Genomic DNA, 15,435 nt, shown 5'->3' on the forward strand with positions numbered 1-15,435 from the left:
ATGTTTTACCTGCACTTAGTGAAAGAACAAAAAAGCCATTGACTGAAACGTTTATAAAAGAAGCTAAACAGACAGATGCTGAGTTTGTTTTGAGTTGATGGCTTTTCTGCTCTTTTCTCTGGGGAATGACTATCCAGGGTAATTATCCACAGGCTACAGATGCAGAAGATGAGGCTGAAAAACGCTTCAAGTGAGAAATCTTGCTGTTGCTGTGTGGAACGCTCAACAAGGAGAAGCTTTTCTGACCCTGAGATCTTCCAGCTTCTTTGGCTACGCTCACATTACCAGGTTGAAGTGGCAAAAATCAGATTTTTTTTGCCCCAGTGTGACTCAGATCTGATGTTTTCAGGGCTGTGTGGACACAAATCTGGTCTTTTCAAATCCGACCTGAGCCACTTTCATATGTGGTCCTGGATCGGATACGTATCGTGACCTTGTGACGTCAATGAGACGCTCAGATCGGAATTCATGCGATTTTTTCCCCCCACTGCGTGTGCGCCGTCATTCAGCGTTACCATGGCAACAGCACCGTAAACGGTGGAAAAGCAGCTCATCTCACCTTTTCCTCCTTCGTCTGGCTCTAATAATGAAGCTGAGAGCTGATCAGAGTTAATGATCTCGTTCTGCTCGTTAGTTGGTGCTGATGATGCAGCGATTCAGTCACGTGACGTTACTGAGTAGGAGGAGCTCATGAGGATCGTTTAAGGATGCCAGTTCATCACATTAATGCCAGATTTGAATGACTTACTTAAACGAGTGTGAACCGTCGTGTCAGAGAGATCGGATTTGAGCAAAAAATCGGATTTGAGCAACGAAGCTTGTAATGTGAACGTAGCCTTTGTGGCTTGATCCCTGATCTAGACCTTGTTTTAGCACTTCCAGGGGTAGATCTTCTGAAAACATACCAGTAAAGAAGTTTTGGTCAGCCTAGTTTAGATTTCTGTCCTGCCTGTTGATCAGCGCTGGTTAAGAAGGTACCGTCTCCGTGGTGATTTCCAAGCTTTGACTCTGAAACAGCCAGAATTAAAGGTTTCGGCTTCGCAAATACGTCTCATTTCTTTCTTACGGTCTTTTGTATTATGGAAAACGATTCTCAGTGATTATAGTTGCAGTTCATGCTGTGAACTGAACCTGAAGAAGTGTCACTTTAAGGCATGAGGAACGTAATATCACACTGAAAAGAAAGGGATTCTCACTGCGAGGCCTGGTGAAACCTATTCTGCTGATAAGACCCAGAAGCCATTAAGAGGTCTATGTAGGCTGTGGTCAGTGATGGTCCAGTCTCGGCCCAAACTGCATAGATGTAACGTTATTATCTGTTTCTGGTGGGACGTCTGTTTGCCTCGTCTAATTCGATCACAGAGTGTCTGTTTACGCTAACATTTCTAACCCAATCTACTGGCAGCTCACCATGTTCTGCTTCACTTTAAAGCAAACTGATAGCAGAGGGAGGGAAAAAGAGCAGCTGTGTTTTCGACCTCTGTCAAAATCTGATCTGAATGCATGAACGCTCCGGAAGATCGGGGGTTGATTACATTTCCTCAATTTCCATACTTTTTCATTGTTTTCTTTTATTGCTTATAGCTCATAATCCTTCAGATTGACCTTTTGGGGGGGTGGGAGGGAGGGAGTTCACTCTAGACGTCTGCAAACACAAACGCACATTTATTACGATTATATCTGTGTGTATTCGTAACATGTGTACGCATCATAACAACTACGTTTGATTCGGAATAGCAAACCCTCCACCGAAAATCAGTCGTCCCGCTCAATGATAACAAAAAGTTGGCAAAAATCATTGTCTCATATAGGAAAATGAAAGGATCCCCCATTCCAAAAAAAAAAAAAAGCAGCATCATCGAAAGTCAGAAAATTTGCCATTGTCAAAAAGGGCAAGATCATCCAGAGAGAGCCCGCTGACAATACACCAGTGTAGAGTCACTGAACCATGAGCGTATTTACACATAAATTACAAAAAACAGCCCCACAGCCTGTCCGTCGCCTTTTCCTCCCTCCTCTGCTCGACTAGTCAGGATCACAGCTGGCCTTCTCTACTTTTACCCTGCAATGTCAGCGGGGCGCCAGCAGGTGACGCTCTTGGACCAAGCTAAAGAAACTCTGAGCCGATGCTCAGGTGGAGGCGCTAGAAAGACACCGTCCTGCATCGGAAGGCCCAACTAAATGGTGAGGTATTGCGGTAAAGCACCCTTCACTCGGCTTTCTTGATGAAAATCTGAGGAGAAAAAAAAGAGAAAGCAGGTTTAATGCAATAAAACAGTCGTGGAGCCCCAGACTCTGCATTATAACGTTCTCCTGGTATAACTCACACAGTACAAATCAGGAAGGGCTTTTTAATTAGCTGATGTGATTTGATTAGTTGGTCCAGGTGTGTCAGAGCAGAGAAGACATTATAATATACTGCAGGGGCACTCAGGGACCAGGACTTTAATTAAAATAAGAATATGGATAAATATGAAGGAAATGTAGCACTTGTAGTTTTTTTTCCCTGATATAAAGTCACACTTAGACAGAGTGCAAGAGAGTTTAACTTTCATTGTTTTATCGTGGACAAAACCTAAAAGAAAACCTTGTATCTCCATTTTTGTTGTTTTTTTACATAATTTGAAAATGCCGGTTGCTCTTTACATTGTGTGTAAATTTGATGATGAACGGACCAAAAGAAACAGCCCAAAATGACTTGGAATGGCGTCTGGTTCCATTGTCTTGCATTAAAAGTAAAGTAGGTTTTTTTCTTCTCCTGTAAAATAACCATTTTGGAGATACACGGTTTTATTCGGGACGACAGCAATGTACATATATGTATGTATATAGTATAATAGTATATAGTGTATGTATGTGTATGCATATATATATATATATATATATATATATATATATATATATACACATACACACATTTTCAGTTTTTTACATAATTTGAAAGTGTCTGTTACTCTTTACATTGTTTGTACATTTTATGATGAATGGCCTAAAAGAAATGAACCAAAATGACATGCGAAAAATTCTGGTTCCATTGACTTACATTGAAAGTAAAGTATGTTTTTTCCTTCTGCTGTAAAGTTACTATTTTGGACATACGAGGTTTTCTTCTGACAGCAGCGATATCTATGTACACACACAATTGGGTTTATATATAAACCCACGCAACCCATTACACCCTGTGAACATTTCAACTGAAACAGGTACAAAATGACTCAATATGAAATCCTCTTACTTCAACATCATTTTAAAATCATTTCCATAAAGTTGTTGTTTTGAAAATACAAGATTTTATGCACGAAATATGGTTTGTCCCTAACACACATACTGACAATTTTAAACACAAGCTTATTATTCAGTTATTGAACTGAGTGTGGGGAAAGGAAATATGGGCTTATATGTACACCCTTAGCATTTAAGAGGCCATGTAAAGTGACTGATGTGAAATCTGGGGTTCGAGAGAAATGTTCGGAGTACAGATGGAAGGACGGATCGATTATGTATCGGTATCAGATCATTTGCAGCCCGAATATGTGATCGTGGATTTCCTGAGAGCTGATCAGTGACATAGACACACACACACTTACACATAATTATGAGACCATCTCACTCTCCGCTTTGTGTAGATCCGGTTTACGTCTGTGACACAGTATTTAAATATAAATATAATTATTGCATTTCACTGAAACGCCTCACTTGATATAACTTTTATACCTGCCTTCATGCTTTTTTGCACATTTTAAGTCTATAACAATACTGGCTGCTAGAATTACAGTCGACCAAATACTGTTTTCCATTGCTGTTCTGGCTGCTACCTCAGCGACTGCTATGCTCATATACGCTGTCTGTTAACATGGTATAGTACGTTCATCCTGCTTTGCACAGCTCCACATATTCTCAGTGCTGCCTGTGTCCTGTTTTGTATTTACTGTAAGTCTTTCGGATGGATTTATTGTACTGTATTGTCTGCACTGGGCTTATTGTATTGTTCTGAGCTTGTGCCCCTGTGTTGCACCGTGATTCTGGAGGAATGTTGTTTGTTTCACTGTGTACTCGTATAGAGCTGAAATGACAATAAAGCCTCTTGAACTTGAATTCTTGAACGTAAAACATGTGAGCCATACTCAGTTGAGTTAAACATCCCTGCAGCCCTGCTTGAGGCTCCTTGGTCACAGGACCCTGCAGTTCATTGTTCAAATGCTAGATGGTAATACAGACCTTTTGACCTCTGACTACAGGACTAAAAGCCTACTTACACACAATCTTTTCAGATGAAAAAAAAAAACACACACACACTGATCAGGCACAACATTATGACCTCGTTTCTGCGCTCACTGTCCATTTTATCAGCCCCACTTACTGTATAGCTGGTCTTTGTAGTTCTACAGTTACAGACTGTAGTCCATCTGTTTCTCTGATACTCTGTTACCCTGTCCTTCAGTGGTCAGGACCCCCATGGACCCTCACAGTGTAGTTACTATTTGGATGGTGGATCATTCTCAGCACTGCAGTAACACTGACACAGTGATTAAAAACTGTGCCTGATCCACTCGGACCAGCATAACACACCCTAACACACCACCACCACGTCAGTTACTGCAGTGCTGAGAATGATCCACCACCCAAACAGTACCTGCTCTGTGAGAGGTGGTGTGAAGGTCCCACTAAAACCAAACACGTTTTTTCATCTGGGTGTTAATAGGCCTTAACAGTTCAGCCCCGCCCTCAATCGGTATCGGCTACTGGCCCATGGCACTGAAAGGTGATTGGCGAGCTGTATTGGCCCCAAAAACACTGATCGGTCCATCTCTACTTCTAAGTCAGAATGAATTATCCAGAGGAGCGGTGACAGGACCCAGACGTCTGAAGAGGTGAATGTCTCTAAAAGCTCCCTCACAGGAAGTTACTGGGTGGAAGAGGCTGACATCTGAAAAACACGCCATCATATGCAAATTCTGAATATGGACAAACGACGTTTTGTTGATTTTCTAAGTGAAAATAAGAACGCATCTTCTACAGGGAGCACACTTAAATGCATTACTTTTCTACTAATATTACTGCTAGTAATATTAATATTACTAATATTATTTTTTAAGATTTACCACTATTCCACTATCCAATCTGGACAGTTTATAAAATGGCTATATTTGTGCTGTCATGACCCCTGGTTCCCATCACCTCCGCTGTAAAATAGCCAGTAAGTTTCTCTGTGTTGAGCTATTTCACATCACACCACTCCAAACCACTGTTTACATCTCATCCACTGAATTACAATGAAATATGGAGAATCCGTGGAATTCCCTTTAAGCTGCAGTCTGTATTTGCTCTCTGCGGTGTGTCCTGGTGTGGTCAGGGCTTTGCTGACAGTGAGAGAAAACCCGGAGAATAAGCAGCATGGTGGTCACACTTACCTCGCTGAGAATGACCCACACAGGAGAGTCAGTCGTTACCGAGAGCCGCATGGCCTCCAGCGGCCCAAACGAGGGGTCCACCTCGCCCTCCGCTATCCCGTTCTGGAACTTTCCTACAGAAAAAAGCAGAAAACATGAACGCTGCCTAGTTAGACTTCAGTGGAAAATTTGGGCAAATTGAATTCCCATCACAAGAACGAGACCCTTTGTCCACACGGTACCAGTCAAAAGTTTAGGCACACTCACTCATAAGAGAGGTTTCCTGAAATTTGCAATTTTACATATTTTATAAAACAAGACATTGAGAGAGAAAAAAAAAAAAAAAAATCAAACCTCTTATATTTTAACTCCTCTCTGCCTGGACCATCTCTTAAGCAGCTGCATGAGGAACCACCTGAAACACCTTTCCAACAGGACTCACTTCACCGTTTAGACTTTAGAAATGGATTTAATCTTTGGGCCGTGCGCAGCCCACACTTCACTTCCTCGCGCTCATGACCACAGAACATGCACATCAGCTTTACAGGAGCTACTGGATAATACGTGTTAAGACCCCGTTTTACTTAATGAACCCCCTCTTATGCATTCAGACTACAGTGAACACATTCAGAAACACTGTGAGACTTCAGTGATGTCCCTTTCATTAAAATGAGTCGCAAGACTAGTCAGGCCATGTACATTTAAATATAGTTAAATATATCAGTGCACAGTGCTCTGTTATCACTATACAGAAAAGCACAGCGCTGCCTTTGTTGTTGGGCGCGCTGTTATTTCTGAGGTCTGAGTGAGTTTCTTTACACATTCAGAATGGAATTCAGATCGCTAAGGGCTTATTATTGATTCACCAGAGAAGCAATAAAAGACAACTGAAGCGTAAAGTGTATTCATATTCCAGTGTATGCTTGTTCAAAATGGTAAAAGAAATAATCAGACAGATTATATTCTGTACACATCAAAGTAAACGTGACTGCAGAATTGAGAAAACACATTACTGAGTGTGAAGAGTGAATTAAAGGCAGAAATAGGTGCTTTTTATCTGAGGTGGCCTTTAGACTGAATGTCTTTAAGATGATAAAAGACAGACATTCAATTTGATGCGTCCAAACTTTTGACTGGTGCTGCGTAAACAGTACAAGGTGACGAACGTCGGGAGGTTGATGAAGTGTGAGGTTTAATGCTGTGTTTTTGGAGTGGACGGCCAGGCTTGCGGTTGTGCAGGAGCTGAAGTGATCGCATTTCTGATGAGGACGGGCGAACAGGAGGCCGTGCCAGACACCGCTGGCCCATAGATCCTCATATTAATTGATTCTGTCGAAAAATGAACCATTGCCAGCGTAATATCGATCCTGACCCGGAGACAAATTTATGAATGGGATTGAGTGCCTATTGTAATTTATGATGTCAGGAGAAGTCTCTTAATTTAGAGTCTAAAGCCAGCCACGCGCCACTCAAACTATTAGTATTAGTACTAGTATAACACGTGCCTAGGCAGAAACACGCTGAGAGGACAAGGTAGGAGTGTCTAATAGAGTGGACAGTGAGTGGGCACAGTGGTTAAGAACTCCAGCAGCACTGCTGTATCTGATCCACTTATACCAGCGCAACACACACAACACTAACACACCACCACCACCCCGTCAGTGTTACTGCAGTGCTGAGAATGACCCACCACCCAAACAGTACCTGCTCTGTGAGGGTCCATGGGGGTCCTGACCACAACAATAATACATACACAACACTTTCACATAACTTTTTGTGATATAGCTTTCGCAGGCATGAAACTCTTTGGACGTGGTATGAGCGCTAGGGCTGTCAGAATAATGGAATTTTAGCTGACGATATTTTCATATTAATGTATGTGATTAATGATTTAATTGTCTTATTCTTCAATATATGCAACAAGCCTAGCTACGTCTACAGTGTACTGTGTATTGATTTAATACAATATAACATAACATGTTACAGTTCACTGAAGCCAAGGAAACAGACAATTGAGTGAGTTTATCGCTGTTGTATGTGCTCTTCTAGCCTTGGCACTCACCTCAAACCACTCTGTCATACTTTCATTACGTTTATTTACATGGTCTAAAGACGCTGCTGCCTACGCAGTCGTCAGTGCAGTCCACAGGCCATTCACTGTGGTTGGACTTCTCAATGTAGTCCTGCCAGTTCTGAATGGGCTAAACACCAGTATATTTGCCAGTGTAGCCACTCACCTATCACAAAATGATATCAGGAGTCTACGGCCCAATCCTATTTCACCCCTCGCCCCGTTAGTCCTTAGCCCTCCCGATTTCTACTGAGATAGAGGGGCAGGGTGAAGCATCAGGGTTACATAGCCCTCCAAGCAGAGGTTTTTCAGAGACACACTCCGAACAGAAAACCGCCAAGACGGCTGAACAAGAGACCAAACCAACCCACTAAAGTGAGAATTTTCTCTGTTAAAAAATTGTTTTATCTAAGTTTCATGTTGTTTCAGTGTATTATGGTCGTTTAATTCGCAACAAGCTAAAAAACTGCTGATAGCATGCTATAACGGGAAAATTTGAGAAGCTGGTGAATATCTGATTTCAGCTTCATATCACTGAAAAAATAGGGGTGGGTAATAAAAAAACTTTCCCCTGAACTTTACCCTGCTCTGCTGTCGCTGCTGACGGGCCGGGTCGCCTACAGAGCGGTGCTAGTAGCTGTTAATAAAGTGATGCTCTTTTTATTTGAGGGCCCCATTTCATATAGCAAGATTTCAAACACTACCCTTTATAACTCAGTATTAAGGGGCAAGGTGACACTTGAAAACAAGAGCTGGGGTAAAAATAAGAAACGGGTTTGGGCCTAAATGCTACAGTACGGCTCCTCCAGCGTCTGTGAATCCTGCTAACTTTCCAAACTACTGACCTGGCCAGCATCTTGACAGCAGCTATTATTAATCCTTAATTATATGCTATTAAAATGTATATAAATATATCTGGTGAGAAATGAATTGCCATGTTGCACCGTTTTCTAGCACCTTCTGGTCAAAAGGCATCATAACACTTAATTCATAATGTTAACGCAGATAATAAAAGCATGTTGTAATTTTCCAGTGATTGTTCTGTATTAATATGGATTAGACTCTTTATTGTCCTGCAAAGAGGAAATTTGTTTTTACAGTCTGCGCCATTCAAACATTCTGATGCAATATATAGAAACCAGACATTAGCAACTACACACGGGGCGTGGGCTGGAGGTTAGGGAACCGGCCCAGTGACCTTAAGGTCGCCGGTTCGATCCTCAGAGCTGACAGTCTCAGGATCCTCAGAGCTGGCACCTAACCCCCAACTGCTTCCCGGGTGCTGCGGGTAGGGCTGCTCACCGCTCTGGGCAAGTGTGCTCACTAGTGTGTATGTGGTGTTTCACTTCACGGATGGGTTAAATGCGGAGGTGAAATTTCCCCGTTGTGGGACTAATTAGGTCTTAAATTCATACAGACACAAAAGAAACCTAAGTACAGCACCAACATGAGGTTTATGCAACAAGACTTCTTTTAAAAGCAAGCAGGGAACTTCATAAGGACCGACTATAACACTTCAAAATAGGCTTTTTACATGCATCTCCGGCCTGAAGGAAGTAAGGTGAAGAAAGAGTGCAGTGGATGGTCAGGGTCTTGCACTACTGTAAAAGCACTTCTTAAAACAGCCCTATTGTTGAGGTTTGACAAGTATGCGAGGAGGCCTATGATTTCAGAGGCAATATATGATTTGTGACAGTTTGTTGATGTTTAACACTTTTAACATTGTGAAGAATCAAGCTGAACAAAACAGCACGATGGGCCCAATTATGCTGCAATGGAGGAGTCAGAGTAATAAAGGTGTTACTTGTAGTGCCTTTAACGTTCTAATAACACAAAGTCTGCTGACATCTCTTGTAAAGGTCCATTACATGCTGGTCAAAGCTTATTTTATTGTCCAGACTGAGTCCAAGGTGCTTAAAACAGTCTGCCACCTCCACATCTTCCTCCCTGATGTAAACTGGACTATAAAGAGTGCAGTGGGAGTTGGGCAAGCTGATGATCTTGCTTGTCTTTCAGATGCTTAACTGCAGATGATTATCTGTACACCTTCAAACAGGGTGATACAAAAAGATTGATCTGATTTCAAAGCACCATATTTTTACAATCGTGAGGCGTCTAGGAACCAGTCACAATCCAACTGTAAGAGGGGGTTATAGAGTTTCTGACTGGCTCCCTTCAGTCTGAGAGGAGATGAGACCTCTGAGCAGAAAGTGTTCTGCCTTCTCCACGTCAATAAGAGTGAATCTGTCAGAACTGGGCAGCCTGATTTTCATCAGCAGTGAAGCTCCAGCAGCTCAGAGCGTTCGGCGCTGGTTCCACAGCACTGGATGATCTCCGAGATCCCACTGAAAGAGCCGTGAGAGCAGAGACGCCCGACACGCTCAGTCCAGTCTGGGATGAGTTTGACTGTGGCGCTGATGTCGTCCGTACAGCTGGAGGAGGTTCAGACTGAGACCTTATACAGTTACAGAATAAACTTAATGCTCATTTAAACCGTTTACAGTTCACTGCATTGATCTGTAACGATTTACAAGTTAAATAAATTATTCTGAAATCTGATTAACCTTTTTTAATCACCCGCTATATATTTCTAAGTGGAGGAATGATGTCAGCAGTGTGGATCACAAAGGTTTGAACTACAGAATGGAAATCAATAATAAATGTAATATGTAATAAATGTAAGTATGTAATAAATGTAAGTATGTAATAAATGTAATGCAGTGCTATGAAAAAAGTATTTGCCTCCTTCCGGATTTCCTGTATTTCTGCATATTTGTCACACTAAATGCTTCATGATCCTCATACAAAATGTAATATAAGATACAGCATATGGGATGATGTTACAGGACCCCTGTTTTCTACAAGGTTCCACTTTTGACACATCAGTCCACAGAATGGCTTTGGGGTGATCAAGGTGAAGGCAAATGTGAGATGAGCCTAACGCTCATCTTGGTAAGGAGTTTTTTCTACCTTGCAACTCTCCCATGGATACCATATTTGGCCTGACTCTGAAACGGTAGAATCATCAACAATGACCTTATCTAAGGTGACCGAGGCTTGCAGCTCCTTAGATGTTTGTCTAGGTTCTTTTGTGACTTAAATCATAGCTGTGCTCTTGGAGGAACTTTGGTAGGCTTGCCACTTCCAGGGAGATTCACCACTGCTCCAAGTTTTCTCCATTTGAAGATAATGTTGTATATGTCATATTGACATATTGTCTCTGCCTCTGAAGTGGTCGGCCACATAAAATGACAGAGCGGGGTCAGCGGATGCCAAAGCACATAGTGCGCAGAGGTCGCCAACTTTCTGCAGAGTCATTCGCTACAGACCTCCAAACTTCATATGGCCTTCAGATCAGCTCAAGAACAGCGTAGAGAGCTTTGTGGAATGGATTTCCATGGGATTATGGTGTGGGGTTGTCTTTCAGGAGTTGGGCTCAGCCCCTTAGTTCCAGTGAAAGAACTCTTAAAGCTTCAGTGCCAAGAGATTTTGGACAATTTCATGCTCCCAACTTTGTGGGAACAGTTTGGGGACGGCCCCTTCCTGTTCCAGCATGACTGCACACCAGTGCACAAAGCAGGTCCATAAAGACGTGGATGAGCCAGTTTGGTGTGGAAGAACCTGACTGGCCTGCACAGAGTCCTGACTTCAACCTGATAGATCTTTGGGATGAATTAGAGCGGAGACTGTGTGCCAGATCTTCTCATCCAACATCAGTGTTTGACCTCACAAATGTGCTTCTGGAAGAATGGTGAGAATTCCCATAAACACTCCTAACCCTTGTGGAAAGCCTTCCCAGAAGACTTGTAGCTGTTATAGCTGCAATGGGTGGGCCGACATCATATTAAACCCTATGGATTAAGAATGGGATCTCACTCAAGTTCATATGTGTGTGAATGCAGACGACCAAATACTTTTGGCAAAATAGTGTATCATATAGAGGCTGAGCCTAATCTTGGCATCACTCCAGCTGTAAAACTGCATCAGCCCATTGTTTTAGGGGCTGGTTAGGTGTCTGGTACCTGCATGCAAACGAATAAACTTCACTTCTCCAGACATCAGACTGGTTCCCCTGGTACAGTTATGGTTTGGATTCTTCAAGCGGTGCCGTTATCCGGATTGGACATCTTATCTTTATGCTGTAGGTGAGTGGCTATTTCAAAGCAAACCCCAAAACCAGTAGGTTTATCCTAATCTCGTTGACGGAACTGAGGGGAAGACTGCGGTGGTGTGTTTAGGTCTGTATTGTGGCCGGTTGCTGTAAGCCCATGGCCGGAGTAAAGTCTACCACACAGACGTGACTCTCCAATGTGCCGCCTCACCTGACTACTGATTACAAACACCTGTTCCTTGTTCTATGGGACAGTTAGTTTAGTATTCAAGCCCAGGCTTAAGCTTAATCATGTTGAGAAGTATTACCTTCACAGAGCCTTACTGAGCCTTTTATTTGTCTGTTTGCCATTTCGTGAATGGCCCTTGCCTTGCTTGTTCTTTGACCTTGCCTTTTGCCTTGCCCTTTCAGTATTGTTGTACCTGCAGGTTTGATCTTGTTTCTGTGTTTGGACATTGCTTTTTGGACACCCCTCATGGCTTTTGACTTTGGACTGGCTGACTTTGATTTCGGATCCTCGCCTAGTTAATAAACACTTTTTACTTAAGTGTGATCTGCCAGTGTCTGAATTTTGTCCGAGCCTTTTTCAATTTTTCAATACACAATGTGTCAAAATGTTCATTTTTTTCTGACGTCTGATAAGTTCCATCAGACAAAGTCAGCCCACATTTGAAAAATACTACCAAAACTTTGAATTCTGTTATTTGTATTCAACATTTCACACACTGTGCTGCACTAAACCCAAATAAACAGGACTAATTATTCTCTGTTCTTTTTGTAATCAAACATGCAGCTGGCAAGTGGTTCTTAAGTACTGATGATGTTCACGATATGTTCAGAAAAGCAATTTGTGTAATTTGATGTAATTTATCCTCATAATGATAAATACTGTCATATTGGACAGTAAGATAAAGGCTCTCACTGTGGTTCGCTGGAGCGCCAGAGGCTTAGAAATGGTTTTGTAACCCTTTCCAGACTGATATACTGTTGCTTGTTGAGACCTTAGCCTGTTCCACATTGCTGGAAAGTTTCTATTTAAGTGATGTCTAATTTCAACAGAGCTGGCAGCAATCAGGTCTGGGTGTGTCTACTTTAACTGAACCCAATTATCAAATAAATCAAAGCAACACTAACGACTCTAGACCTCTCGGGATCACAGTACCTGAGGAGTTACAAACGGCGGAAGGCTTAAATGACAGATCACAAACACCCTGGAGGTATAAATACACTGACATTTGGATTCATACCATTAGCTATTTCCACAGTGGCGGTTTCTCACCTATTCTAATGAAGCCGTCCTCCGTTCGCTGGTACTTTGGCGTTCTCTCCCTTTCCTCCTTCAAGGCCTCTTTTTCCGACTGAATATTCTGAGAAAGAGGAAAAAAAGTGGGTTACATATTCAAACGATCATCTGCAATTTTACCTCCATAGCCATCATCTAGCGATCATCTACTGTAAGTGCTTGATCAGTCCAAAGGTTTAGTGCTCAAAGAGTCACAGATTCACTCAGTACAGTTTAGAATCCACTCTTAAATGCAGTGAATGTGACATTCATATAAATTCATATATTTCTGATGAGAATTTCATGACATGCTTCAGTCGTCCCTATGAAGAGAGTAAGTAAATAAGTTAGTAAGATTAAGTGACCCTTATTAGTCCACTTACACACTAGTGAACACACACACTAGGGGGCAGTGAGCACACTTGTCCAGAGAGGTGGGCAGCATTATCCACGGCACACGGGTAGCGGTTGGGGGTAAGGTGTCTTGCTCAAGGGCACTTCAGTCACGTACTGTTGGCTCAGGGGATCGAACCAGCAACCTTCTGGTCACAAGGCTGGTTCCCTCCAGGCCATGACTGCCCCCAAAAGAGTTTATTATTACATGCTCACTAGTAAGCATTTCTAAAGCTTTATCCACAAGTCTCTCTCTCTCAGCGCCAACATAAGCCACAATTCATGCATGAAACAAGCATAAAAAATGACAGCATCTCAGCATTTAGCAGCCTGATAACCTGAGGGAAAAACCGTCCCTGAACCCACCTTCAGGATTTAGACTCAACGCTGCAAAACATCCTACCTGATGGCAGAGGAGAAGACTAAATATAGAACCTGGCATTATTTATGATATTTTGTGCACCACCAAGACAACAGAGTAGTGCGAATGCTAGAGGTTTAACGACACACATTTTCAGGTTTAATGCTGTTTTCAGTTCACTTTGTGAAATGAAAAGGAAACAACCTCTGTAGGAAAAATGAACGTTTTTTGCGAATGTTAGTGCACAAATACCCAAATATGATTAATTAATTTGTAAGGCCCAACACGACCCGTTAAGACTTGTTATGCAAATGAAAAAACTGTCATTAGAAACTGTCAGCTGACAGCCGCGCTATATATTCTGTCTCTTTGAGCCTTACGCTAACACTTCAGAACAGGCTTGAGGGTCTGAAAATAAACGTACCTGATGACTACAAAGTAGTGAAAGGCTATAAAAAGTTGCTTCTAGCTCACAACTTCCACTGTTTACATCCATAGCCAGCATCTAGAGATCATCTACTTTAGAAAAGTAGCAAAGCAAAGCAAAGCAAAACCCCCATATGGCAGCAATGGATCTGCAACAACAGATGACACAAAATAAACCTCAAAATCCACCATAAACGACTTCAACAAAGGCCCTCATGGTCCCCTGACTTGAACATCACTGTAAATCTGTGAGTAGACATTAAACATGCTGTGCACGCAAGACGACCAAGAATATCACAGAAATAGAAATAGATGTGTTTTATAAGGAAGAGTGGGGGAAAGGGGACATATAATAAGCATTTGCAAGCTGCCAAAAGCCAGTGTTACTAAGCGCTGACTTACTAAGGCATCCAAACTTTTGCACATGGCACAATTATTTCATTTTTCTTTTCTTTCTTTTTTTAAGTAATCAAATATAAAGGGACAGTGCGGTGACCAAACGGTTTGCTGCAGAAGTTAGGTTGAATTCTTTTTACTTCAGAAATCAAGAAAAAATGTAATTTGGCTGGATTTTTCAAATTTTTGCACACAACTGCACACTACACAGATGAGCTTGGCTCAGACTGAATTCGTACACCAGCCTTCTAAGAAAAGCCCCCAAACTCAAAACTCCTAGAAATTAAAACAGTAAACAGTTTAAACAGTTTAAAAAGTAGCCATTTAAGTGTGCATGCACAGCATAACAATGTCTGAAATTCAGCTGAACCAGCCCATCATCACCCAACATGCCAGACATAACCTGACATTTATAATAATGACGCTGGTTACATTACACTGTGGCTAATTTCCAATGGTTAAATTACAGTGTCAAGCAATCAAGGCACAAAAAAGAAAAAAATAAAAAAAATATATAACATAATGTGTAACAATATATACTTCAGAACCCCCAGATCAAGTCAAGTCAAGAGGCTTTTATTGTCAGTCCATCTCTGTACAAGTACACAGTGGAGTGAAATTACGTTCCTCCAGGACCAACACAGTGCAACAAGGAACAAAGAGTACAAAGATTAAAAGATTTTTTTTTTTTATTTAAAAAATTAAAGATTAAAAGTCAGGCCCTAATGCTGACCGGCATAGGCGTGTCTAGCCCCTTTTTAGGGGGGGCTCCAGCTCAACGATTTCTCAAGGAGGGCTGGTCTCTCTGGGCAAAGCTCTGATCCTAGAATCGCCCAGCGCTGACAGACATCTCTGATTGCATTACTGCCACTCAAAGCAAGAAATAAGCAGCCACACAGTCTGACCTTTGGGACAGTAACCTACACTCAGCTCTAGCAAACAGCATCCAAACCAGCAGCCAAAGGCCAAACGCCTCCCACAGACAGCACCAAAGCTTTGTGTTTG

At 42.0% G+C, this 15,435-nt stretch overlaps 1 protein-coding gene across 3 annotated transcripts in view; it reads right to left on the reverse strand.

The window, feature by feature from the left end:
- Positions 1–1,646: 1,646 nt before the first annotated feature.
- mgat4b (alpha-1,3-mannosyl-glycoprotein 4-beta-N-acetylglucosaminyltransferase B) overlaps positions 1,647–15,435 on the reverse strand; it is a 216,097-nt gene continuing 202,308 nt past the window's right edge. For all 3 annotated transcript variants that reach the window (XM_037540557.1, XM_037540558.1, XM_037540559.1), the window contains 3 exons: positions 12,852–12,939; positions 5,412–5,524; positions 1,647–2,233 (listed from right to left, as the gene is read on the reverse strand). In XM_037540557.1, coding sequence (XP_037396454.1) covers positions 2,210–2,233; positions 5,412–5,524; positions 12,852–12,939 — 225 coding nt within the window. In that variant the 3' untranslated portion in view covers positions 1,647–2,209. The remainder of the gene's footprint in view (positions 2,234–5,411; positions 5,525–12,851; positions 12,940–15,435) is intronic.

Source organism: Pygocentrus nattereri, chromosome 8 (assembly GCF_015220715.1).
Source record: "Pygocentrus nattereri isolate fPygNat1 chromosome 8, fPygNat1.pri, whole genome shotgun sequence".
NCBI lineage: Eukaryota > Metazoa > Chordata > Actinopteri > Characiformes > Serrasalmidae > Pygocentrus > Pygocentrus nattereri.